Here is a 27,206-nt window from a genome sequence, read left to right as displayed (position 1 = left end):
CCTACAAGTCTGACTTGGTGGTGCACATGTAGCCTACAACCTCTTTTAGAGAAATGTAATCATCTAATATTGTAAGAGTTTTCATTGTCTGTTTATATGCCCCTTTTATTTATCCTACGGTTCTGACTTGGTATACAGGGAGAACACTGTCAGAGCGGCCCATGTGCTGAATTTATTTAACCAGGCAAGTCAGTTAAGAACAAATTCTTATTTTCAATGACGGCCTAGGAACAGTGGGTTAACTTGCCTGTTCAATTACACACAGGTGGATTGTATTTATCATCATTAGTCATTTAGGTCAACATTGGATCATTCAGAGATCCTCACTGAACTTCTGGAGAGAGTTTGCTGCACTGAAAGTAAAGGGGCTGAACAATTTTGCACGCCCAATTTTTCATTTTTTGATTTGTTAAAAAAGTTTGAATTATCCAATAAATGTCGTTCCACTTCATGATTGTGTCCCACTTGTTGTTGATTCTTCACAAAAAAATACAGTTTTATATCTTTATGTTTGAAGCCTGAAATGCGGCAAAAGGTCGCAAAGTTCAAGGGGGACGAATACTTTCGCAAGGCACTGTAAATCTGACAGGAGAGTTTTAGTGATGGATCTCGAAATCTCTGAGCAAGAAACACTTGGATGAACATAAAAAAAAAAAAAAAATTCTGGCAATTGTGCTGTTATTATGTGTCAGATGTTAAGACTACAAACCGTTATAAATGGCCCGTTTGCGAGATTGATTTATCATTTCAATAAGCATAGGCTACAAACTCAAATCTGGGTTTATGATTCAAATTAAATTTTGGCATAGCATGCTTATATAAAGAAAGGTAGCCTATAGCCCTGAATAGGCTTTCATCTCATTTCAGATAGTCTACAGTAGCCTAGAAAATATGTCGGCAAGATGTAAACTGAACGATTTAGCAGCTTGCTTAGTTCAAATTAACAGACTAATTTAAGAAGTGCTTCTGTTTCCCAATAGCCTGCTGGAATAGGCTACTGAGGATGGGGTTATAATTTCAATCACTGAATTACATTTACATTTAAGTCATTTAGCAGACGCTCTTATCCAGAGCGACTTACAAATTGGTGAATTCACCGAATTAAATAATAATATATATATATACAGTGGCGTAAAGTATTTAAGTAAAAATACTTTAAAGTACTACTTAAGTAGTTTTTTTGGGGTATCTGTACCTTACTTTACTATTTATTTTTTCGACAACCTTTACTGCATTCCTATAGAAAATAATGCACTTTTTACTCCATACATTTTCCCTGTCACCCAAAAGTACTTAAGTTAGTTAAGTATATTTAAAACCAAATACATTTACTTAAGTAGTATTTTACTGGGTGACTTTCACTTTTAATTGAAACATTTTCTATTCTATTACTTTTACTTAAGTATGACAATTGGGATAGTTGTTTTCCATTGTTTGTTTTTTTATGTGCACCAGTTACAGCGTATTAATGTTTTATGAAAAAAGGTGGGAAATAGGCGTCTCCTTAATGTTAATCTAAATAACCTTCCTACAACTGGTAAAAAGTTATTTTCTTCTCACTCCTCACCATCTTTCCTCGCTGTCTGACAGTTAGCAGCAGGTCACAGTGAAATATATATATTTTAATATAAATGCCATGGCGAACGCAGTGCAATTTAGAAATAGCCTAAAAACCCGCAACCAATACATTTTCACCCGCGACGTCGTTTCCAAAGAAGCCCAATTTTACATTAAAAGCGCAAAAATAGCAAACCTGCGGGTATTGGCTTCGCATGCTTCCCAGAAGAAAGAGTTCGTTCACATGTCGACATTTTGTGACATTATTGTTCATTTTGTACTTCGTTAGTTTTTTTTTCGGACATTCGGGCACATTACATTTTGTCTCTCGAGGCAAGCAGAACTGGCCGAAGTCTACGCCCTTTCTTCGGTGATTGTTCAACAGTAGGGATTCTTAAATAAAGTATTTGTTGTCATTAATAAACGAGAGGACTCGTTTTCATGTGTAACGGATGTGAAAAGGCAAGCTTAGTTAGCGGTGATGTCACTTGTCCTGAGACCTTGAAGTAGTAGTTCCCCTTGCTCCCCAAGGGCCGCGGCTTTTGTGGAGCGATGGGTAACGATGCTTCCTGGGTGACTTTTGTTGACGTGTGCAGAGGGTCCCTGGTTCGCGCCTGGGTATGGGCGAGAGGACGGTCTAAAGTTAAACTGTTACATATGCAATTTTTTTTATTGAGAAAGCTACTGCACCAAACATCTTAGATTTAAAATTGCGTGACTAATATCTCCTCGGCAAAAAATCATTGACCGATTTCTTGAGTTATCTTAGTTTAGCTTGTCAAATTGCCGCTTTTTTTTTCATTTTTCAAGAGAAGGTCTTTTAAGTAAGTATGCAACACTCGTTTGGGTAGCAACCCCAGTCAAAGCCGACGTTCATGCTAGTTGAAAATGGCAGAGTTCACAAGTTCCGAATAGCACGTGAATGTTGCATAAATGGCAGAAACCAAGTGTCAAGCACGTGGAGTAGCCTAATGAATTTATGATTTAAGTGTTTTCACGTGTAAAAGTGTTTGCTTTTTAAAAATTATTATTATAAAAACGCATATAGCCTTTCGCTTTACCTGCCTTCCCAATGAAAACTAATTTGAAACATTGTAACATAATATATTATAGCTTATAGAAAATATATGCTTTAGGTTTCTGAAAGATTCATCATCACCGTTTTGTTGACAAATGCTCGATTTGAGCCGGGTGACGTGCCGGGCCATTATGACACGTTCTTGTGCTCTTCAGAAAATGTCATTGAAATGTCCGACTTGCTAAAAGGTAACGCGGGACGTGTATAATCACAACCAGATAGCAAGTCGGAAATGTTTCGTAGTTCCGATTATCACTTGAACATGGCAGTTTATCCCAGTCCATTCTAATCGAACTCCCTTCATGTACTTTGTATGGATAATGCCATCCGTTTGCTGCACGACCACGCCACAGTTTCTATACTACACTGTAGGCCTAATCATCAGTCCAAACAGTTTCGTTTTGCAACGAAAACGAGAGCTCCCATTGGACACATTCGAATAGTTCCCTCCCCGTTTCGCTCCTTAAATTAAGCTTCCGTTCAAGGCACATTTTGCAACAGAATAGGCACAAAGCATCACTCTGTTTCAGCAAATTTAAAAAAAAAAAAAAAAGAAAGAAAAAAAAAGTTTTTAGTTTGGGTTATTTTCCTAAGTTATTCTTGAAAATGAGTTCTCTCATCCATTATTGCATGCTTATTTCTAGAAAATATTAACTTATTTTAGAATATTTGTCTGTCATTGACCATTTTGCACTTTGGCCAAATCACAGAACATATTGTATTGTCTTCCGCGAAGTAACAAAACACAGAACATATTGTATTGTCTTCGGCGAAGTACTCCGACGGCTTAACCAATCAGCTTGCAGTGGGGTGTCACCTTCCATCTTTGTCAAACAGTATGGCTGATGTTCTGTAGTGTGTGTAAGCTTCTAACTCGTGTTGACCTATTTTATTCATTTTAAATCATGTCAGTGCTACTATTCTTGAAAAACTTGCACTGCGTTAACAAAGTTCCTCTGAGTGTCGCGCGCCCGGTCGTCGGTTGTCTATATCACTCCGAAAAAGGAGTCTACGGTTACCGACCCCCAAAAATCGAGGGGGACCCGAAGTTGCAGAGCGACCATATCGCTACACTCAATCAAGGTCAGTTAGAGCTCTGTTCAAATACTCGTACTAACCGTACTATTTGTGACGTGAATTGAGTATATAGCATGCTAAATTGGTCATAGTATGGTATAGTTAATATGCCAAATGTTCCCTGATATCGTACTAAATTCGCCAAAATACGAAGTATTCATTCAGTGGACTGATGTAATACTTGGATATTTCAATATTTGTATGTAATTTTGTTGCCAAGATATAGTTTTACATGTTATTTTACTACACTGATTCCACAATTGACTGTCAATTTGTCATAAATCTCTTTATTAGGAACATTTTTCATACACGAATCAATTTATGAAGAAAAAGACCCCTTTTGTAAAAATGTTTATCTGATTTGGGAAAACTATTTAGAATCATTAAAACGTTTACAAAGCAAAATGTCAAACATTTATTCGCTACATGTCTATTTGATTTGATATTATGTATAATTTGTTTTTGATCTCTTATTTCTTTGTAATTCCTCTGGATGTAATGTTTTTTGTGTTTTGCATGTTATTGTTTAATATTGTTTAAATTGTTTAATGTGGTCCTGTGTGGCTCAGTCGGTAGAGCATGGCGCTTGCAACGCCAAGCGTCGTGGGTTCGATTCCCGCTGGGACCACCCATATGTAAAAGTAGTGGCCCCAGCCGACTTGTAAGTCGTTTTGGACAAAAGCGTCTGCCAAATGGGATATATATTAATATATTTTTTTTAAAGGCTGACGACGCGAGCGTTGCAAAATAAATGTAGAAATGATTGCGCCAACGAGAGTCTGCGTTGCCAAAGTCTAAAATTCTCAGTTCTATTTGTGACTGCAGATCACGCTGCAAGTCCTGCCTCTCCCATCTCCTCATTGGTTTATCGAAGCATATACCCACATGCTATCTCCTCATTGGTTATACCCATGTGTGTGACTGAAAGACGAACGAGGTCAGTGGCGGTAATGCACCTAATTTATGAAAGTTGCTAATCGCAATATTAAGTCAAGAGAAGAAAAGGCCTAGAAGGAGGAGAGATGACTAGAAACAATTTGATTGACTGTGTGTGTGGATTGATTGTCGGAGTAGAGGACCTTGTGCATTTCAGGTAAAATAACAACTTAATGTTTATATCCCAGGACAAATTAGCTCGCAAGTGAAAGCTAGCTAGCTAAATTGCCATAAATGTTGAATGCTTTTCGACCTTTCCCCAAATTAATGTAATTGGTTCAGAGTTTTTTTGATATTTTAACCTGCGTGTCGTGATCACGTTTGGTGTGGGTGGACAAAATACATTTATGCATGATGGCGCATGCGCGCAGCCGGTTTGGGTTCCATATAATTCATTCTTCGGAAAATGGGCGTGGCTTCATAGCTTTTCACATTGGAAGAAAATTGCGGCCAAAGTTCGACGAGAGCGAATACAAATTCATTCGTTTTACTAATTATGACATGTTCTCTCATTTGTTTCTGGAAGTAGCTAGCGTAACATTAGCCAGTTAGTTTGGGTGCTTGACTGCCGTTGACTGCTCGGATCAACTCTACTCACGCTCTGAATTTACGAGCAGACAATCTGACCATGCTCTGGATATGCGAACGCCCAGAGCGCACTCTGGCACTCCAGATTGAATTGATGAACACACACGAAATCGTACAATTTTTACCTAGTCATTTGTTATGCAATCAAGTTAGCAAGAGGTTGCATAACAACATCAACTTCCAGTAGACAGGCGAAGCTCTAGTACGCTCAACTGAAACGGTACTGTTTGTTTACAGTATACTAAAATAAAGAAACAGTATGTTAGTATGGGTATTCGAACACAGCTCATGTTTTGTAGATAATGAACATTAAACTCAAATCATTGTCTTTTTCAATGGGAAAACAACGAAGCATCCTTTGCACAAAGTGAATTCTACATTTATAACTGATTCTAGGTCTATCAATTCGCCTATTGTAATTGCAGAGATTAAGTGTTGAGTTGTTCTTATATTCCTTATTGTCACTGCATATCATACACTTTTACATCTAGCTTTAATTTGCATTTAACTGTAAACTAACGTTTGTCATAGCCTAGAGGTATATCCTCCTACCCCATGTCTTTTTTAAATGTTATTTTTTCATCTTTATTGACTTTTTCTACACATTTTACAATAATAATAGATGCATTCATTTAAATACATCAGTTTTTATATCATTTTGACATTTAAAAAGGCTGTTCTGTTTACACAGATCATGGTCTCATGCGTCTGGTGGAGGCATACCGAGCACATGGACACAAGGCTGCTAAAATTAACCCTCTACTGCCAGAGGACCCTGTTGAGGACACTGTGCCAGAGATCAACATGTTGACTGGGGCTGTACAAGGACCCCTCAACACATCTGGTAGGCTATGTGGTCTATTGGGAGATTCATATGGGGATGGTATTATTCTCAATAATGTTCTTTAGAACGTGTTCCAAAAATGTTGCATATAACAAATTTGGCAATAAAGAAGCGCACAGCTGAACAATAAAAAAAAAAAAACATTTTTACAGGGAGCGCAGAACCTCCTGTGCACAATCTTTTTTTAATGGGCATAATACTAAAGACACGTTACGTTAGCCAGCAAAGTTAATGGCGAGCTAATTACAGACAATAGCTTATGGTTGTGAGCGTAATAAAATAAAAGCAGGGCATTCTACCGGAGAATTTTAGGACTTGGACACGTCCAAGCGTTTCTATCCTAATTTGATTTTGGTGCAGGTCATGTTGTTCTTCACATTACCATCTCTGGTAAACGAACACTATATCAATTCTTCCTCTGATCAAAATCACAAGAGTACCAGGAACACAATGAATGGTCAATTTCTTCGATAAATTCCTTTATCCCAAGTAGTCCGTTTAGTAGGCGTCATTGAGTTCAGTAATCCACCCGTTCAGAATACAGACATAGGAGTTCCAAAAGTTACCAGTAAATTTTGTCCAAACAAATCAAACAACGTTTCTAATTTATTATTTGGTACTCTCTAATGTCTAAATAAACAATAATATTTCATACAGAGCAAACTATTTTCAATAGGAAAGGAACGCAGCGCGCTCCCTCGGTCACGTGCGCAGTGAGACGAGCTTTGCCAAAGAGCTCCCTGAGGACAAACAACTATTCCTCGTTGGCTTTTCTAAAAACAAGCCTGAAATCATGTATAAAGACTGTTGACATCTAGTGGAAGCCATAGGAACTGCAATTTGGGAGGCGGAAGTCTTTGTTTTCAATAGCTTAACCTTTGAATTGGCTGGCAGGTCAACAGAAAAAAAGTGTCCTCGGGTTTTCGCCTGCCAAATCAGTTCTGTTATACTCAGGCATACATTTAACAGTTTTAGAAACTTTAGTGTGTTTTCTATCCAATACTACCTTTCATATGCATATCCTAGCTTCTGGGCCTGAGTAGCGGGTAGTTTACTTTGGGAACCTCAGTCATCCCAACTTCCGAAAACTGCACCCTATCCCTAACAAGTTTTAAGGTAATGATGGACTGTCGTTTCTCTTAGCTTATTTGAGCTGTTCTTGCCATGATATGTACTTGGTCTTTTACCAAATAGGGCTATCTTATGTATACTAGCCGTACTGTACCTTGTCACAACATAACTGATTGGCTCAAACGCATTAAGAAGGAAAGAAATTCCACAAATTAGCTTTTAAGGCAGACCTGTTCATTTAAATGCATTCCAGGTGACTACCTCATGAAAATGCCAAGAGCGTGCAAAGCTGTCATCAAGGCAAAGGGTGTCTACTTTGAAGAATCTCAAAAATAATATTTATTTTGATTTATTTAACATTTAAAAAGTTTGGTTACTTCATGATTCCATATCAGTTATTTCATCATTTTGATGTCTTCATAATTTTTACAATGTAGAAAATAGTAAAAATAAAGAGAAACCCTTGAATGAGTAAGTGTCCAAACTTTTGACTGGTACTGTACATCTAGCTGGATAAGGTTAAGGGGGTAGGTGTTTGTCTCATTGGTAACAACAGCTGGAGTGCATTCTCTGTTAGACTACTTTATGAGAAGCTGTGGACTATACTGAACAAAAATTTGAACACAACATGTCAAGTGTTGGTCCCAAAATTTCCATTCGCACAAAAAGCTTAACACAATTGCATTTTATCGATGGCAATTTGAATGCACAGAGATACTGTGACGAGATCCTCATGTTTCAGCATGAGAATGCACAGCTCCATGTCGTAAGGATGTGTACACAATTCCTGGAAGCTGAAAATGTCCCATTTCTGCATACTCACCAGGTATGTCAGCCATTGAGCAAGTTTGGGATGCTCTGGATCGACGGGTACGACAGCGTGTTCCAATTTCTGCCAATATCCAGCAACTTTGCACGGACATTGAAGAGGAGTGGGACAGTATTTCACAGGCCTCAATCAACATGCTGATCCTGATGCAAAGGAAATGTGTTGTGCTGCATGGGGCAAATGGCGGTCACACCAGATACTGACTAGTTTTCTGATCCACGCCCCTACCTTTTTTTGAAGATATCTTTGACCAACAGATGCATATCTGTATTCCCAGTCATGTGAAATTTATAGATTAGGGCCTAATGAATTAATTTAAATTGACTGATTTCCTTATATGAACTGTAACTCAGTAAAATCTTTGAAATTGTTGCACGTTGCATTTTTATATTTTTGTTCAGTTTAGTTTATCTATATTTTTCATAGCTGTATATTTACCACCACAAACCAATGCTGGCACTGAGACCACACTCAACGATCTGTGCAAGGAAATGCACATCCGGACGTGGCCGGTGATTTTAATGCAGGGAAACTGAAATCCATCTTACCTAATTTTTACCACCATGTCACCTGTGCAACTAGAGGTGACAACTTTAGATCACCTTTACTCCACACACATAGACTCATACAAAGCTCTCACTTGCCCTCCATTTTAGCAAATCTGATCATAACTCTATCCTCATGATTCCTGCTTACAAGCAAAAACTCAAACACTAAGTACCTGTGGAAGTGGTCCGGTGAAGTGGATGCTAAGGTACAGGACTGTTTCGCTAGCACAGACTGGAATATGTTCTGGAAGTAATCCGATTGAGGAGTTTATTACATCAATCACCGGCTTCATTAATACAGTAAGTGCATTGACTCTGTCATCTCCACGGTGACCTGTACTGTACATATCCAAACCAGATGCCATGGATTACAGGCAACGTCCGCACTGACCTAAAGGCTAGAGCTGCCAGTTTGAAGGAGCAGGACACTAATCCGGACGCTTATAAGAAACCATGCTACGACCTCAGACGAGCCATCAAACAGTAAAGACGTCAATACATGACTAGGATCGATGTGTACTCACATCGTACCATACCTTTGTCTGTACATTATGCCTTGAATCTATTCTATTGCGCCTAGAAACCTGCTCCTTATAGCCTTTAGCCCCACCCTTATCCTACTCCTCCTTTGTTCAGAAACCATCTATATATACACAGGTAGTTTGGAAAAGCTAGCCTTAGCTTTCCTAACAGAAATTTGCATCCTGTAGCGTAGTCAAAAAGTTCTGGGACACTAAAGTCCATGGAGAATAAGAACACCTCCTCCCAGCTGCCCACTGCACTGAGGCTAGGAAACACCGATAAATCCACTATAATTGAGAATTCCAATAAGCATTTTTCTATGGCTGGCCATGCTTTCCACCTGCCTACCCCTACCCCGGTCAACAGCCCTTCACCCCCCACAGCAACTTGCCTAAGCCTCCCCATTACTCCTTCACCCAAATCCAGATAGCTGATGTTCTGAAAGAGCTGCAAAATCTGTACCCCTACAAATCAGCTGGTCAAGACAATCTGGACCCTCTCTTTCTAAAATGATCTGCCCGAAATTGTTGCAACCCCTATTACTAGACTGTTCAACCTCTCTTTCATATCGTCTGAGATTCCCAAAGATTGGAAAGCTGCCGTGGTCATCCCCCTCTTCAAAAAGGGAGACACTCTAGACCCAAACTGCTAGAGGCCTATATCTATCCTACTGTGCCTTTCTAAGGTCTTCGAAAGCCAAGTTAACAGATTACCGACCATTTCGAATACCACCGTATTTTCTCTGCTATGCAATCTGGTCTCAGAGCTGGTCGCTCTTGCTGCTGGTGATTCTCTGATCCACGTCTACGCAGATGACACCATTCTGTATACCTCTGGCCCTTCTTTTGACACTGTGTTAACAAACCTCCAGACGAGCTTCAATGCCATGCAACTCTTCTTCCATGGCCTCCAACTGCTCTTAAACGCTAGTAAAACTAAATGCATCACTACTCTGGACGGTTCTGACTTAGAATATGTGGACAACTACAAATACCTTGGTGTCTGGTTAGACTGTAAACTCTCCTTCCAGACTCACATTAAGCATCTCCAATCCAAAATTAAATCTAGAATTGGCTTCCTATTTCGCAACAAAGCATCCTTCACTCATGCTGCCAACATACCCTCGTAAAACTGACCATCCTACCGATCCTCGACTTTGGCGATGTCATTTACAAAATAGCCTCCAACACACTACTCAATAATTGAATGCAGTCTATCACGGTGCCACCCGTTTTGTCACCAAAGCCCCATATACTACCCACCACTGCGACCTGTATGCTCTCGTTGGCTGGCCCTCGCTTCATATTCGTTGCCAAACCTCCTGGCTCCAGGTCATCTACAAGTCTCTGCTATGTAAAGCTCTGCCTCATCTCAGCTCACTGGTCACCATAGCAGCACGCTCTCCAGCAGGTATATCTCACTAGTCACCCCCAAACCCAATTCTTCCTTTGGCCGCCTTTCCTTCCAGTTCTCTGCTGCCAATGACGGGAACGAACTGCAAAAATCACTGAAGCTGGAAACACTTATCTTCCTCACTAGCTTTAAGCACCAGCTGTCAGAGTATCTCACAGATCACTGCACCTGTACATAGCCCATCTGTAAATAGCCCATCCAACTACCTCATCCCCATACTGTATTTATTTATCTTGCTCCTTTGCACTCCAGTATCTCTACTTGCACATTCATCTTCTGCACATCTACCATTCCAGTCTTTAATTGCTATATTGTAATTACTTTGCCACCCTGGCCTATTTATTGCCTTACCTCCCTTATCCTACCTAATTTGCACACACTGTATATAGACTTGTTCTACTGTATTATTGAATTTGTTTGTTTATTCCATGTGTAACTCTGTGTTGTATGTCTCGAACTCTTTAATTTATCTTGGCCAGGTCGCAGTTGTAAATTAGGCTAGTTGAGAACAAGTTCTATCTGGTTAAATAAAGGTGAAATACGTTTATTTTTAGGTATATCAGATATTTCTGTTTCATTTTCAATAATTTAGCAAAAATATCTTAATAAGTTTTCACTTTGTCATTATGGGGTGTTGTGTGTAGATGGGAGGAAAATAATGAGTTCAGGCTGTAACACAACAAAATTAGCAATAAGTCAAAGGGTATGAATACTTTCTGAAGGCCCTGTATATACATGCAATGCCCAGATGCATTTAGTGCTCAATTCTCTGACAACTGAACCGTGTGGTGGACAATTGTTTTAGCTCACCACTGCCAGCACTCTGTTTGCATGGCTAGTGGCTAACGTTAGGCAGCTCAAGATAGCTAACGCAGAGTAGATTAATAAAGTTAATAAATATGTAAAACCCCCAAAACATAACTCTTTTTTTTTAGTTATAGCTAACCAGAATGTGACTACAAATTACTAAGTCTTTGACAACTGTGTTGTTACTTTGGTGAGTAAAAACTCATGTTTCCTACCCTTTTAAGTCAACATTTGAATTGTTAAACCACCCATTGCAATGGTATAGCACCAATAACAATTTGAAGGAAATCATTGCCTTCAAATGCCCCAAACTGCTAATTTGTGTGGTGACTCACTCACAGCACGTGTTTAACACAGGCACTCGGTTTGAGTGGATGGTGTCTCCAGGGATGAGGCATTTTCAATGACAGTAATGACTGCGGTATGAGATACTATCATCACTCACAAATTAGTAGATCAATCAAATGAAAGTGCATGTGACTTGGTGGATATGATTTAGATGGTAAAAGCTCTTTGTGACTGCTGATGTGAAAAATACGATTGATTGATTGAGGGTTCCTATGATACCCATTCATGGAGATAAGGAATTATGTCCCACACACACACACGCCTCATCCTGTCAGACTATCAGAGCTCTTGGTCTTTAGTCTGTGTTCATGGAGATAAAGAATTATGCACACGTGTTTCTTTGTCAAGCAGAAAGACTAGCATGTCCCATACTGCAACGCATTTGCAACCAACCAGGTCCTCCTAAAAAAAAAAAAAAAGTGCTATTTTCCAACTGACCTGAAATTCATTATCTCCTACATAAATTCCTTTCTTCTCCAGGACTGCGTCACTTTGGTAAGGCTGAGGCATCAGTGGAGGAGGTGCTTGCCTACCTGGAGGGGGCCTACTGTGGTCGCATTTCCATAGAGACCAGTCAGTTGACCAGTCTGGAGGAAAGGGAGTGGCTCGCCGACCGCTTCGAGGAGTTGAAGAAGGAGACATTTACGACGGAGGAAAGGAAGAAGTTGGCCAAACTCATGCTGGAGTCACAGGTAGATGGGTGGATGGATGGGGATGAAGAGAGCGAGGGGGGGAAGTAAAAGTGGGTAGAGAAAGAGACCTCCACAGAGGAGAGGAGACAGTTGGCTAAGCTCCTGCTGAAGTCACAGGTAGATGGGTCAAAGGTCGACGTCGGCACCACAGTATTATAGCCGAATTACCTTTTCATAGCCTAATTAATGAAAATGTGTATCTTATCTAACAGACCAATTGGCATCTTGTTTAACATTTTTCGGTGGGAAAAAAGTCATGATCTTATCAGTGAGAATGTGATAGTACTGGTTTTATCAATGGTAATTAAAAAAAAATCCTATTTCCAAGAACGACTGATCTTGCTGACTTATTTATGTATTTTGCTTATATTTAACCAGATAAGTCATTGAGAACACATTCTCTTTTTACAATAACCTGAAATTACCTGTTTCATCTTGTTACCTCAGGAGTTTGATAATTTCCTGGCAAACAAGTTTTCCACAGTGAAGCGTTACGGTGGTGAGGGAGCAGAGAGCATGATGGGGGTGTTCTATGAGATGTTCCGCCTGTTGTCCCATAGTGGGGTGACGGACATCGTCATGGGGATGCCTCATCGCGGGCGACTCAACCTCCTCACGGGGCTGCTGCAGTTCCCACCAGAGGTCAGGGTTCAGACACTATTGACCACTTTCAGGTCAAATTCATGGCTGTAATGTTTACCTGAATTAACCACACTTACTGGGGATTACCAATAAACTCCATGTAATTGTCAGCTGAAATGCCGTATGCAGTATGAAGATGAGAGAATACAGTGTTACCTTATCAGAAAGTGACCGTAAAACGTTTCTGTGGATGTTGACCTTGAATTTTGTTGTTTTTCTTACTGAGGTGAACAGGTTTTGAGAGATATGAAATATGGAACCCCAGTATAACATTTATTTATTTCATGTGCCTCTCTCCCTCCACCCCCAGCTGATGTTCCGTAAGATGTGTGGCCTCAGTGAGTTCCCAGCAGACTCTCCCTCCATCGGTGACGTCCTCTCCCACCTTACCTCCTCTGTAGAGCTGGATTTCGGTGCTGCCCATCTCCTCAAAGTGACCATGCTGCCCAACCCCTCCCACCTGGAGGCCATCAACCCAGTCACCCAGGGAAAGACCAGGGCCCGGCAGCAGCTCAAAAAGGAGGGAGACTACTCACCAGACGAGAATGCACAGCCTGGGAATAAAGTCGTATGTCTCCAGGTATTGTGTGTGTGTGTATATGTATATATATGTGTCAATTTGTTTGACACCCCTGAACTAGAAACGCATTCACTGAGTAACACTGCTATAGAATAGTATACTTAATTGCCTTCTCGTGAATTTCTCTTGCACGTGTAGTAAATCAAATCAAATTTATTTGTCACATACACATGGTTAGCAGATGTTAATGCGAGTGTAGTGAAATGCTTGTAAGTAGTATGTAAAAGAGAGGGATAGTAGGATGGGATTATTACGCTGAAGTACAGTTTATAGGGACATAAGGGACATTATCCATTGTCAAGATATTTTCAGAATTTCAAGCCTGGTGATCATTGTGGAAACTCTGCTTACTTTTCTCAGGTCCATGGGGATGCCTCGTTCTCGGGTCAAGGGATTGTTCCAGAGACATTCACCATTTCACTACTCCCCCACTTCAGAGTCGGTGGGAGCATCCACCTCATTGTAAACAACCAAGTGGGTTATACAACTCCATCTGCGAGAGGGAGATCATCTTTATACTGCAGTGATGTTGGTATGTGAAATCTATCGCTTTATCTATAATAGATCTTTATGGGAATTTCAATACTCCTCTATCTCACTATGTGTGTGTTCTCCCCTCTCCAGGTAAGATGGTGGGCTGTGCTGTGGTCCATGTGAATGGTGATGATACGGAGGAGGTGGTGCGTGCCACACGTTTGGCGGTAGAGTATCAGAGACGCTTCAGGAAGGATGTCATCCTGGACCTGCTCTGCTACAGACGGTGGGGACACAACGAGCTAGACGAACCTGGTTTCACTAACCCTGCCATGTACAAGATTATCCGGTGAGTTCAGTTTATTTGCTATACTTTTCCCTCTCTGTCTGATCTTGAGCCAAAAGGGGTCCACTAAATGGACAGAAATATTGTCCAGAAACTACCTCATTGTATTGAATGGGGAACATCCCACAACCATGAACAAAAGCATATATTGTTTACCTACAATTGCATATTTGCTTTACATTATTTGCCGTTGATATTCCCTTAATTATAGAACAATGCCGAAATAACTGCAAATAACTAAACATGACATCCTACCCTCTTCTCACCCCCCCCCCAGCTCCAGGAAGAGCATCCCAGATTCCTACGCTGACCAGCTGATCTCAGAGGGCTTGATGACAGGGGAGGAGTGTGGTGCCATCAGGACAGCCCACTACGGCATGCTGAACGACAAGCTGGCCAACATGACCTTATACAGCCCACCACCCACCAACCTGCAGGTCTGTGATGTGCACTCATTTCACATACTTTAGCTGGGCTTGAGTGAGTTTACCTGGCACAATGGAATCATTGTGTTGCAAAAGTGCAAACCCCACCCATCTGGCACTACAAAATAGCTTCCAACACTCTATTCAGCAAACTGGATGCAGTTTATCACAGTGCCATCCGTTTTGTCACTAAAGCACCTTATACCACCCACCACTGCGACTTGTATGCTCCAGTCGGCTGGCCCTCGCTACATATTCGCCGCCAGACCCACTGGTTCCAGGTCATCTACAAGTCCATGCTAGGTAAAGCTCCGCCTTATCTCAGTTCACTGGTCACGATGGCAACACCCACCCGTAGCACGCGCTCCAGCAGGTGTATCTCACTGATCATCCCTAAAGCCAACACCTCATTTGGCCACCTTTCGTTCCAGTTCTCTGCTGCCTGTGACTGGAATGAATTGCAAAAATTGCTTAAGTTGGAGACTTATCTCCCTCACCAACTTCAAACATCTGCTATCTGAGCAGCTAACCGATCGCTGCAGCTGTACATAGTCTTATCAGTAAATAGCCCACCCAATTTTACCTACCTCATCCCCATACTGTTTTTATTTATTTACTTTTCTGCTCTTTTGCACACCAATATCTCTACCTGTACATGACCATCTGATCATTTATCACTCCAGTGTTAATCTGCAAAATTGTAATTATTTGCCTACCTCCTCATGCCCTTTGCACACAATGTATATAGACTCTTTTTTTTCTACTGTGTTATTGACTTGTTTATTGTTTACTCCGTGTGTAACTCTGTGTTGTCTGTTCACCCTGCTATGCTTTATCTTGGCCAGGTCGCAGTTGCAAATGAGAACTTGTTCTCAACTAGCCTACCTGGTTAAATAAAGGTGAAAAATGTTTGTTCCCAGGTCTGGTGAGGAGTGCTTTTTGGAGTGTTGAAAAACTAACAGGAGACTGAATTCCATTCTTTGCTGTAACAAATGGACTTATAAAGTTGTTGTTGTTGTTACAGGGTCGCTGGGGAGGTCTGGAGGAGCCCCAGGCCAGAGTCACCCACTGGGACACGGGGGTGCCTGTCCCCTTGCTGCAGTATGTAGGGGCTAAGTCTGTGGAGATACCCGAAGAGGTCCAGCTACACAGCCACCTTGGGAAGATGCATGTGGCGGTAATAACAATTACAGGATATATATATTGTAATTCGGGTTGGGGGGTCCTGCCCGGGACTCGAACCCAGGTCCACCAACTGTCAACCCAACACCTTAGCCATTACACCAACAGATCTCAACCTCTTTACAAGTTTGCTAGGTGTTGAGTTAAAGGGATAGTTCGGGATTTCAGAGACAATGGTATTCACAAGTTCATCTGACTCTGGGGGAAAAGGGATAAAGGGCTCCATTGTTTTCGCCCTTGTTTTAAAGACTCTCTGAAACTCAAATAAACAGATCTGTTATGTTCTCTCAGGGTCGCCGTGCGAAGGTGGCGAATGGAACTAATCTGGATTGGTCCACTGCTGAGGCCATGGCGTTTGGCTCTCTGCTCTGCCAAGGTCAGTCAACGGCTTTTTACACTACTGAGCCAAACCAAGCTGTACTGAGCTGGCCTGGTTCCGCATCCACTTTAGTTGCTGGAGTATCCTAGGCAGCACAATTTGTTAAGGGGTTTGCATGGTAATGTGTAAAAGGATTGATCTTCATAGATAACCATTTTTACAGAAATTGCTCGTTAGATAGATTTGTGTTTTCCAGGCCTGTTATTACCATACTATGTCAATACTTACAAATATATAGTCATTTTTTGTCATTTATATATGTAATTCTCATGTCTCTGGCTGTAAGAATGTGTTTTGTTTTCCATTTGTTTTGCAGGGTTCAACATTCGTATCAGTGGACAGGATGTTGGTAGGGGCACCTTCAGTCAGAGACATGCCATGATAGTTTGTCAAGACACAGATGACATGTACATCCCCCTCAATCACATAGACCCTGAACAGAAAGGATTCATGGAGGTAAATAATGAGTTATTGCAACGAGAGAGAAGAGAGAAAAAACAAAAAACAATGAGACTTGATACAAAATGACTTGGGACTCAACTTGCACTCACAATGCACGACTTGAGATTCAACCCTTTTTACTCACTTGAGACTTGGACCTCATGACTTGTTTACTTGCTTTACTTCTAAGTTGTATAAGAGTGTCATGGACACCCACCTGTAATACGGCGTGCACTCTTCTGCGTGTGTGTGTTCTAGGTGTGCAACAGTGCCCTGTCCGAGGAGGCCGTGCTGGGCTTTGAGTATGGCATGGCCATCGCCCAGCCTAAACTACTGCCTATCTGGGAGGCCCAGTTTGGAGACTTCTTCAACGGAGCTCAAATCATATTCGACACCTTTCTCTCTGGAGGTAATGAATGCTGATACTCTGGTCAATAACTTTCTGAAGTCAGCCAAGGGCTATTTTTAGGTCACCTCCTTTGAGTTTGCAGATAATTGAATATCATAAACCAGTTTCCTTCTAGCCCCTGACGAACACCTATCAAGTCCTTTCAGTTCTGTGAACACAGATTAACAAGGGCTAGGGGAAAGGGGCTACATGGAATGGAGCCAACACTTTGTTTAGTATACATTTAAGATTAAACTGGATATTTGGTCAACGTGATCAGTAAATGTATATATATCAAATATAAAAGCTTTATAGAGCATTCATAAAGCCTTCATAAACGTTAGACTCTACATTCTGGCTCCACTCTGCGTTGATTTGAAATGTCTCTCTTCCAGGCGAGGCGAAGTGGCTGCTGCAGTGTGGGATGGTGATCCTGCTTCCCCATGGTTACGACGGAGCAGGACCTGAACACTCCTCCTGCCGCATGGAGAGGTTCCTACAGGTGAAGAGGGGAACACAAATCGCATGGAAACCATTTTAAAGGAGCGGGGGAACCTCTGATCTTCTTCTCTGCATTTTGTGGCAGTGGGAAATTAGGAGAACAGACTTAAGAGCCCAGGGCTACTCTTTGGAAACAAATACCTCTACAAATACCATATACAATTACCTCTGTTATAGCTACTGTATACCGCTGTCGACTCACTCGCTGTCTCTTGTAATATTTATTGTATCTGTGTCTAAATCTCCTCTTCTTTCTCTTTCTCCCAGCTGTGCGACAGTAAGGAGGAGGGGGTGGATGGTGATAATGTCAACATGGCCGTGGTCAACCCTACGACTCCAGCACAGTACTTCCACCTGCTGAGACGACAGATGATACGCAACTTCCGCAAGCCGCTCATCGTTGCTGGGCCCAAGACTCTGCTCCGTTTCTCTGTAAGCTACTCAATAACACATCTAATACAAGCCATTAGAGTTAAATGGGCCTGTTTTGAATACCTTTAAAATGAATCCTTCCTCTCCCCCTTCGGGTAATCACTGATCGGTAGGTCAGTGAGTGGTTAGGTGAAGGCATGGTTTCCACTGTATTGCTGCCACCAATCTTACCATGTCATAGCAATGATTTCCTCAAGGAGAGAAAAAAGGAAGGGTTCAATTTGAAGGTATTCAAACAGGGCTACTGTGAACATGTTTATGGTGATATTTGGTGACTGAGTTTATGAGTTCCTGTCTCTACCTGTAGGGAGCAACATCCAGTCTGGCTGACATGGCTCCTGGAACCTCTTTCAAACCTGTGATTGGTGACACCTCAGTCACACCAGGCAGGTAAAGAAGTATCCACAACATTACACCCTCTCTTCTGCTTCCTGTTGATAAGTGTATCTCCATTTAAAAATGTTGTCATTTGTGTTGTGGTGTCACTTTATTTACGAGATCAAATAGTAAAGTGTAGCTACATCTGTACATGCTGCAACTTCCAGGGTTGGCTGAACTCAAATGCAATCGACCCAACCCATTACAGTATGTACCCAACTGCTTTAAAAACAGTCCTTTTCCTGCTATACCTGTAGTGTCCAGCGGGTGGTGCTGTGTTCAGGGAAGCACTACTATGCCCTGTTGAAGCAGAGGGAGGCATCCGCAGCCACTCAGACCACAGCACTGATCAGACTGGAGGAGCTGTGTCCCTTCCCTCTGGAAGCCCTGCAGCAGGAGCTCACCAAGTACACCAATGCCAACGGTAGGTTATACCTGACCTGGTCACTATTTTACTCAAACATCTAATATCTAAAATGCCACTTTGCAGTCGCTTTTATCCAAGTTTACCAACAACAAATGTATTTAAGTGACCCCTGGCCTGCACTGGTCTTCACTTCATACCACAGTCACCATAGGCCTGTTTCCCAGACACACATTAACCCTGGTTTAAAAATGGAGATTCTCCATTTAGCATGCTTTTTTATTCCAGGATTAGGCTTTTACTGTTCAACACTGCTTACCAGAGATTGTGCAGCAGCATCGGATCAATTCATCATTTGTGAACTGTATTTGGTAGGGGTGGGCATTTGAAATGATTTTACAATTTGAAAAATGTAATGACATTATTTAAGATATTTGATTTAACTGTCCCCATCCCTAGTATTTTGCCATCTTCAAGATCATTTTTTTATGTAATCTTCTTCATGTGTTTGTGTCCCATACAGAGTTCGTCTGGAGCCAGGAGGAGCCCCAGAACATGGGCCCCTGGTCCTTCGTGGCCCCTAGGTTTGAGAAGCAGCTGGCCTGCAAGGTGAGTCCTACCCCTGACTGAATGATCAGAGAAAAACTGTTTGTTTGAGGGGATCAGTGTGAGAAAGGAAGGGGAGGCTCAGAATTGCTCAATTTGATCAGATAATGAGTTGTTATTTGGGATGCAAGGTGATTTGTAGATCAGTGATTCTGAACATTCCGACTGCAATGTAGTGGATATCAAACATGCACAATAAGCTAAGTGTGCAAAACATGCTCTTTCCATGACAGACTGACTAGGTGAATCCAGGTGAAAGCTATGAGTGCTTATTGATGTCAACTTAAATCCACTTCAATCCGTGTAGATGAAGGGGAAGAGAGCGGTTAAAGAAGGATTTTTAACAATTGACACATGATTTGTGTATGTGTGTCATTGAGGGTGAATGGGCAAGTGCCTTTGAATGGGGTATGCGCACCAGGTGCCAGGCGCACCTGTTCGAGTGTGTTAACAACTGCAACGCAGCTGGGTTTTCCACGCTCAACAGTTTTCCGTCTGTATCAAGAATGATCCATCACCCAAAGGACATCCAGGCAACTTGACCCAACTGTGGGAAGCATTGGAGTCAAAATGGGCCAGCATCCCTGCGGATAGCTTTCGACACCACGTAGAGTCCATTCTCTGACGAATTGAGGCTGTTCTGAGGGCAAAAGGAGGTGCAACTCAATATTAGGAAGGTGTTCCCAATGTTTTGTACACTGTGTATATTTGACTGGGTTTGATTTAAAAAATAAAATATTAACCGACCACTTTCATTTGCCCACCTTCTTTCTCCCTCTACTCTTCCTCCAGCTCCGGTCAGTGAGTCGGCCTACTCTGCCCGCCCCGGCTGTGGGCATCGGAACGCTCCACCACCAGCAGAACGAGGCCATCCTCACTGCCACCTTCTCCTCTTGAGCCTCCGGGCCCCAGAATGGATGCACCCTCCCTCCTCCAGTAAAACCACATTTACATCTCTTCTCTAGCCTGGACCTCCAGGCTGAATTTATCTCTGTTTCACATTTGTTTCACTCAACATTCTATGAATTGGTGAGATGAAACAATAGTGAGTCCAGGATCTCTTTTCTTCCTGTATGTTTAAATGTTCTCAAAAACACAAGTGCTAAAGGCTGCTTCTTCTATGTGGAGGGGGCTTCAGGTACTGAGTGGAACAAGACTGTTTGATGGTTTGGAAGGGCTGTTTTATCGCGCATTATGAAATGGAGCTGTAGCTGTCTAAAAACAATGTGACGTAAATGGTCTGAGATTGCATCGTAAAGCAACTCAATATTGCCCTGAGTGTTCATTTTTATTGTAAAATTAAATTTTTAATTCTTAATGTTTTTAACTTTATGCAAAAGTTAGTTTCACATGCAATATGATTGCATTCAATTTACTATACTGAAACAAAAATAGAAACGCAACATGCAAGAATTTCAAAGATTTTACAGAGTTACAGTTCGTATAAGGAAATCAGTCAATTGAAATAAATTCATTAAGCCCTAATCTATGGATCTCACATGACTGGGAATACGATATACAGCCGTTGCTCACAAATACCTTAAAATAGAAAATGTAGGGGCATGGAACAGAATCAGTCATTATCTGTTGTGACCTCCATGTGCCTCATGCAGCGCGACATCTCCTTCACATAGAGTTAATCAGGCTGTTGATTGTGTCCTGTGGAATGTTGTCCCACTCCTCTTCAATGGCTGTACGAAGTTGCTGGATATTGGCGGGAACTGGAACACACTGGTGTACACGTCCATCTAGAGCATCCCAAACAGGCTCAATGGCTGACATGCCTGGTGAGTATGCAGGTCATAGAAGAAGAACTGGGACATTTTCAGGAATTCCAGGAATTGACGCAAGCACAGATCTGTACACATGGGGCTGTGCATTATCATGCTGAAACATGAGGTGATGGCGGCAGATGAACGGCACAACAATGGGCCTCAGGAACTCGTCACCATCTCTACATTCGAATTGCCATCGATAAAATGCAATTGTGTTTGTCCGTAGCTTATGCCTGCCCATACCAAAACACCACAGCCACCATGGGGCACTTTGTTCACATCAGCAAACCGCTCTCCCACACGACACCATACAATTGGTTGTGAGGCAGGTTGGACGTAATGCCAAATTCTCCAAAACGACGTAGGGTTATGGTAGAGAAATTAACACTCAATTCTGGCAACAGCGCTGATGGACATTCCTGCAGATAGCATACCAATTGCACGCTCCCTCAACTTGATACATCTGTGGCAAAACTAGAGTGGCCTTTTTATTGTCCCCAGCACAAGGTGCATCTGTGTTATAATCGTGCTGTTTAATCAGCTTCTTGCTAATCCAGCCCTCTGACAGGTGTGCAATATCTTGTCAAAGGAGAAACACTCACTAACAGGGATGTAAACATATTTGTGCACAAAATGTGAGAGAAATAAGCTTTTTGTGCGTATGGAAAATTTTGGGGTTTACATGTTGCGTTTCTATTTTTGTTCAGTGTAGATATGGGGCCTTATCAGGGTACTGAGAAATAACCATATTTTGGTTGCGCTCTAAGTTTAAATCAAAGCCAGGGATGTCAAACATACAGCCCGCGGGTGGTTTGAGTAAAACAATTATTAAATCATATAAAAAAAAAAATTGGGGGGGGGGCGGGGTGGACGAAGACAATATTCTTTCAAATGACTAAAACCAAATCAAAACTGTAGAAATGATTATCGGCATACCCACCTTTTGAGGAAAAATGCATTGAAAGTGTTGGGAGCCTTACTTTCTTCACCGTGACTGGCGAAAAAAGTTTACCCACCAATTTATTTATATATTTTTTTACCACTACATCGCCGAATGTAATACATTTTCAGTGCGGCACTCCAGACCTCGTTGAGGACCAAATGCGGACCGCGGCACAAAATTACTTTGACACCCCTGCCTTAGACACTAAGTTTACAACATTTATCGTATTATGAAGGCACTTTTAGTTGCTCATATGTAGCCATACGGCAGAGTATTATGATTTAATTTCCGTGACCTATCATCTAGTTTATCTTCAAAGTAGAAGATTGGCTCAGGTTGGGGGCTGAGGAATTCTTTAGTGTTCTCTTCATGAGGTGCTATAGTTTTTACTGTTTAAATGTCATCCTCAACATCAGTCCAAATATTGTTGAAATGTTGGAAATATTATTTTGATTATTTTTGTTTGTGTAGAAATTCAAAGCTTCTAATTTTGTTTTAGATTTTGAAAGAAAAACAACCATACCAATATTTCGAAACAACAACTGTACAAATTTGCGCCACAGGGTAGCCTATTGGTTAGAGCGTTGGACTAGGAACCGGAAGGTTGCATGTTCAAACCTCCAAGCTGACAAGGTACAAATCTGTCATTCTGCCCCTGAACAGGCAGTTAACCCACTGTTCCTAGGCTGTCATTGAAAATAAAAATGTGTTCTTAACTGACTTGCCTAGTTAAATGAAGGTAAAATAGAAATATTTCTGCAGATAAGTAAGGGTTACCATTTCTCTACAAGGTAACTTGGTAGTTATATTGGTTCGGTCTTAAAACATTTCTGTTTTCATTTCAAAAGGTTGCGTTTGTTGTGGATTCTGTCTTTACTGCTGCAGGTACGATTTCAAAAATATGTGAAAGTTGACTACCACTGGATTTTGAGTTCTAACCTACTATTTAAAGTGGTAAGAACCCAATGCCATTGCTCTGTATGCTTATATTGTGGTTCAAGAAAAGGGCTACTATACAGTGCATTCGGAAAATATTTAGACCCCTTTGACATTTTCCACATTTTGTTAAGTTACAGCCTTATTCTAAAATAGATTTTTTTTTTAAATGCCGCATTAATCTGCATAAGTATTTACATAAGTATTCAGACCCTTTGCTATGAGACTTGAAATTGAGATCAGGTGCATCCTGTTTCCATAATCATCATTGACATGTTTCTACAACTTGATTGGAGTCCACCTGTGGTAAATTCAATTGATTGGACATGATTTGGAAAGGCACACACCTGTCTATATAAGGTCCCACAGTTGATCGTGCATGTCAGAGCAAAAACCAAGCCACGAGGTCGAAGGAATTGTCCGTATCGCTCAGAGACAGGATTTTTTTCTTTGGCAAAGATCTGGGAATGGGTACCAAAAAATATCTGCAGTATTGAAGGTCCCAAGAGCACAGTGGCCTCCATCATTCTTAAGTGGAAGAAGTTTGGAATCACCAAGACTCTTCCTAGAGCTGTCTGCCTGGCCAAACTGAGCAATCGGGGAGAAGGGTCTTGCTCAGGGAGGTAACCAAGAATCCGATGGTCACCCTGACAGAGCTCCAGAGTTCCTCCGGTGATGGGAGACCTTCAAGAAGGACAACCATCTCTGCAGCACTCCACCAATCAGGCCTTTATGGTAGCGTGGCCATACGGAAGCCACTGATCAGTAAAAGGCACATGACAGCCCGCTTGGAGTTTGCCAAAAGGCACCGAAAGGACACTCCGACCATAGGAAACAAGACTATCTGGTCTAATGAAACCAAGATTGAAATCTTTGGCCTGAATGCCAAGTGTCAGTTCTGGAGAAAACCTGGCACCATCCCTACGGTGAAGAGTAGTGGTGGCAGCATCATGCTGCAGGGATATTTTTCAGCAGCAGGGACTCAGAGACTAGTCAGGATCCTGGAAAGATGAACGGAGCAAAGTACAGAGATCCTTGATAAGAACCTCAGACTGCGGTGAAGGTTCACCATATCTTGCATTACTCATCTCATATGTATATTCTGTATTTTATACCATCTATTGCATCTTGCCTATGCCACGCTGTCATTGCTCATCCATATATTGATGTATATATTCTTATCCCATTACTTTACTTAGATTTGTATGTATTAGGTAGTTTTTTTGGAATTGTTTCGATTACATGTTAGATATTCCTGCACTGTCAGAACTAGAAGCACAAGCATTTCGCTACACTCGCAATAACATCTGCTAACCATGTGTATGTGACCAATACAATTTGATTTCCAACAGGACAAGCACACAGCCAAGACAATGCAGGAGTGGCTTTGGGAAAAGACTCTGAATGTCCTTGAGTGGCCCAGTCAGAGCCCGGACTTAAACCTGTTCGAACATCTCTGGAGAGACCTGAAAATAGTTCCCATCCAACCTGACAAAGCCTGAGAGGATCTGCATAGAAGAACGGGAGAATCTCCCCAAATTCAGGTTTGCTGTGCTTGTAGCGTCATATCCAAGAAGGCTCGGGACTGTAATCGCTGCCAAAGGTGCTTAAACAAAGGTCTGAGTAAAGGGTCTGAATACTTATGTCATCAGTTTTTTTTTATACATTTGCAAAAATGTCAACTTGTTTTTGTTTTGTCATTATGGCATTGTCTAGATTGATGAGTGTAATATTTTTTCATCCATTAGAATTAGGCTGTAACGTAGCAAAATGTGGAAAGTCAAGGGGTTTGAATACTTTCTGAATGCACTGTACAATAGTATAATGAAATGGCAACACTCAATCTTCTCAACTAAATGAACTATTTTCACCTTTTTGTTTGACTTTAAAGCCATTCAAACCTGCATAGCGCCTCTCCTTTTCATATAAACTGAACAAAAATATACACGCAACAATTTCAAAGATTTTACTGAGTTAGTTCTTATAAGGAAATCAGTCAATTGAAATAAATTAATTGGATTTCACATGACTGGATCACAGGTACCTGTAAAAAGAAAAAATAGTGGGGTGTGGATAAGAAAACAAGTCAGTATTTTGTGTGACCAATATTTGCCTCATGCATCTCCTTTGCATAAAGTTGAACAGGCTGTTGATTGTGACCTGTGGAATGTTGTCCCACTCTTCAATGGCTTTTGGAAGTTTCTGGATATTGGCTGGAACTGGAACATGCTGTCAACCCAGAGCATCCCAAACATGCTCAATTGATGACATGTCTGGTGAGTATTGATGGGTTTGGATTTCTAAACTTTAAATATTGTTAATCTTTATACTAGAGACATGAGTGCCATAGTCTGGTTTATACACCAGAAGTTAATGGGTATCTGTAGGAGGATTGTAAATGGTAGAAGCAATTAAGCTTGGAATGTACTGAGTTCAGGGAAGACGATCACATGTTGGCGGGCACATACGATAAGGGTGGAGAGCTGTGGATTAGTGAGGAAACGGGGGTCGAGGTCAGGTCACATTAAGGTAGAAGGAACAGTTTATTGCCCGTATCACTTAACTTCCTGCCTAGCAATAAAGATGTCATGTTTAGAGAGGAGGAGGAGATACATAAACTCAGCAACAAGTTAACTCACTGTCAAATGTGTTTATTTTCAGCAAACTTAATGTGTAAGTATTTGTATGAACATAAGATTCAAGAACTGAAACACAAACTGAACAAGTTCCACAGTCATGTGACTAACAGAAATGGAATAATGTGTCCCTGAACAAAGGGGAAGGGGGTCAAAAGTAACAGTCAGTATCTGTTGTGGCCCCCAGCTTTAAGTACTGCAGTGCATTTCCTCCTCATGGACTGCACCAGATTTGCCAGTTCTTGCTGTGAGATGTTACCCCACTCTTCCACCAAGGCACGTCCCCAGACGTGCTCAATGGGATTGAGATCCAAGCTCTTCGCTGGCCATTGCAGAACACTGACATTCCTGTCTTGCAGGAAATCACACACAGAATGAGCAGTATGGCTGGTGGCATTGTCATGCTGAGGGGTCATGTCAGTATGAGCTTGCAGGAAGGGTACCACATAAAGGAGGAAGATGTCTTCCCTGTAACTCAGTGTTGCTATTGCCTGCAATGACAACAAGCTCAGTCCGATGATGCTGTGACACACCGCCCTAGACCATGACGGACCCTCCACCTCCAAATCGATCCTGCTCCAGAGTACAGGCTTCGGTGTACCGCTCATTCCTTTGACGATAAATGCAAATCCGACCATCACCCCTGCTGAGACAAAACCGCGACTCGTCAGTGAAGAGCACTTTTTGCCAGTCTTGTCTGGTCCAGCGACAGTTGGTTTGTGCCCATAGGTGACGTTGTTGCTGGTGATGGCTGGTGAGGACCTGCTTTACAGCAGGCCTACAAGCCCTCAGTCCAGCCTCTCTCAGCCTATTGCAGACAGTATGAGCACTGGTGGAGGGATTGTGCGTTCCTGGTGTAACTCGGGCATTTGTTGCCATCCTGTACCTGTCCCGCAGATGTGATTTTCGGATGTATCGTTCCTGTGCAGGTGTTACATGTGGTCTGCCAATGTGAGGACGATCAGCTGTCCGTCCTGTCTCCCTGTAGCGCTGTTTTAGTCGTCTCACAGTACGGACATTGCAATTTATTGCCTTGGCCACATCTGCAGTCCTCATGCCTCCTTGCAGCATGCCTAAGGCACATTCACGCAGATGAGCAGGGACCCTGGGCATCTTTTTTGTTTTGTTTTTCAGAGTCAGTAGAAAGGCCACTTTAGTGTCCTAAGTTTTCATAACTGTGACCTTAATTGCCTACCATCTGTAAGCTTAATTAATTGTTTGCGGTTCTTGTAAAAGCATGGGAAACCGTGTGTAAACCCTTTACAATGAAGATCTGTGAAGTTATTTGGATTTTTACTAATTCTCTTTGAAAGACAGGGTCCTGAAAAAGGGACGTTTCTTTTTTTGCTGAGTTTATTACCACTGGTGGAAATTGTTTTTGTCTTATGCAGCTGTATTGACCCAATGGGTGAATAAACTTGGTTGGAGCTTACATAGTGTCTGTCAATTTCTTACTCGATATTTAGAA

The 27,206-nt window shown here is 41.6% G+C and overlaps 1 protein-coding gene across 2 annotated transcripts; it reads left to right on the top strand.

Annotated features, from left to right (window-relative positions):
* Positions 1 to 3,443: 3,443 nt before the first annotated feature.
* Positions 3,444 to 27,206, top strand: LOC135524065 (2-oxoadipate dehydrogenase complex component E1-like). Of its 2 annotated transcripts, XM_064951220.1 has the most exons (19): positions 3,444 to 3,718; positions 5,928 to 6,080; positions 12,099 to 12,310; positions 12,758 to 12,952; positions 13,263 to 13,532; positions 13,893 to 14,064; positions 14,157 to 14,355; positions 14,630 to 14,789; positions 15,802 to 15,954; positions 16,251 to 16,335; positions 16,655 to 16,794; positions 17,038 to 17,188; positions 17,563 to 17,669; positions 17,936 to 18,100; positions 18,408 to 18,490; positions 18,736 to 18,902; positions 19,366 to 19,451; positions 20,241 to 20,384; positions 24,455 to 27,206. In XM_064951220.1, exons 1-18 carry the CDS (start codon positions 3,541 to 3,543, stop codon positions 20,343 to 20,345), a joined length of 2,781 nt encoding a protein of 926 aa, XP_064807292.1. In that variant the 5' UTR covers positions 3,444 to 3,540; the 3' UTR covers positions 20,346 to 20,384; positions 24,455 to 27,206. The 2 variants fall into 2 exon arrangements, with proteins under 2 accessions (XP_064807292.1, XP_064807291.1); XM_064951219.1 differs by lacking the exon at positions 24,455 to 27,206 and having other exon boundaries at positions 20,241 to 22,060.

This window comes from Oncorhynchus masou, chromosome 31 (assembly GCF_036934945.1).
Source record: "Oncorhynchus masou masou isolate Uvic2021 chromosome 31, UVic_Omas_1.1, whole genome shotgun sequence".
Classification (NCBI taxonomy): Eukaryota; Metazoa; Chordata; class Actinopteri; order Salmoniformes; family Salmonidae; genus Oncorhynchus; species Oncorhynchus masou.
The sequence above is the reverse complement of the archived record's forward strand: the minus strand, read 5'-3'. Positions and strand labels throughout refer to the sequence as shown.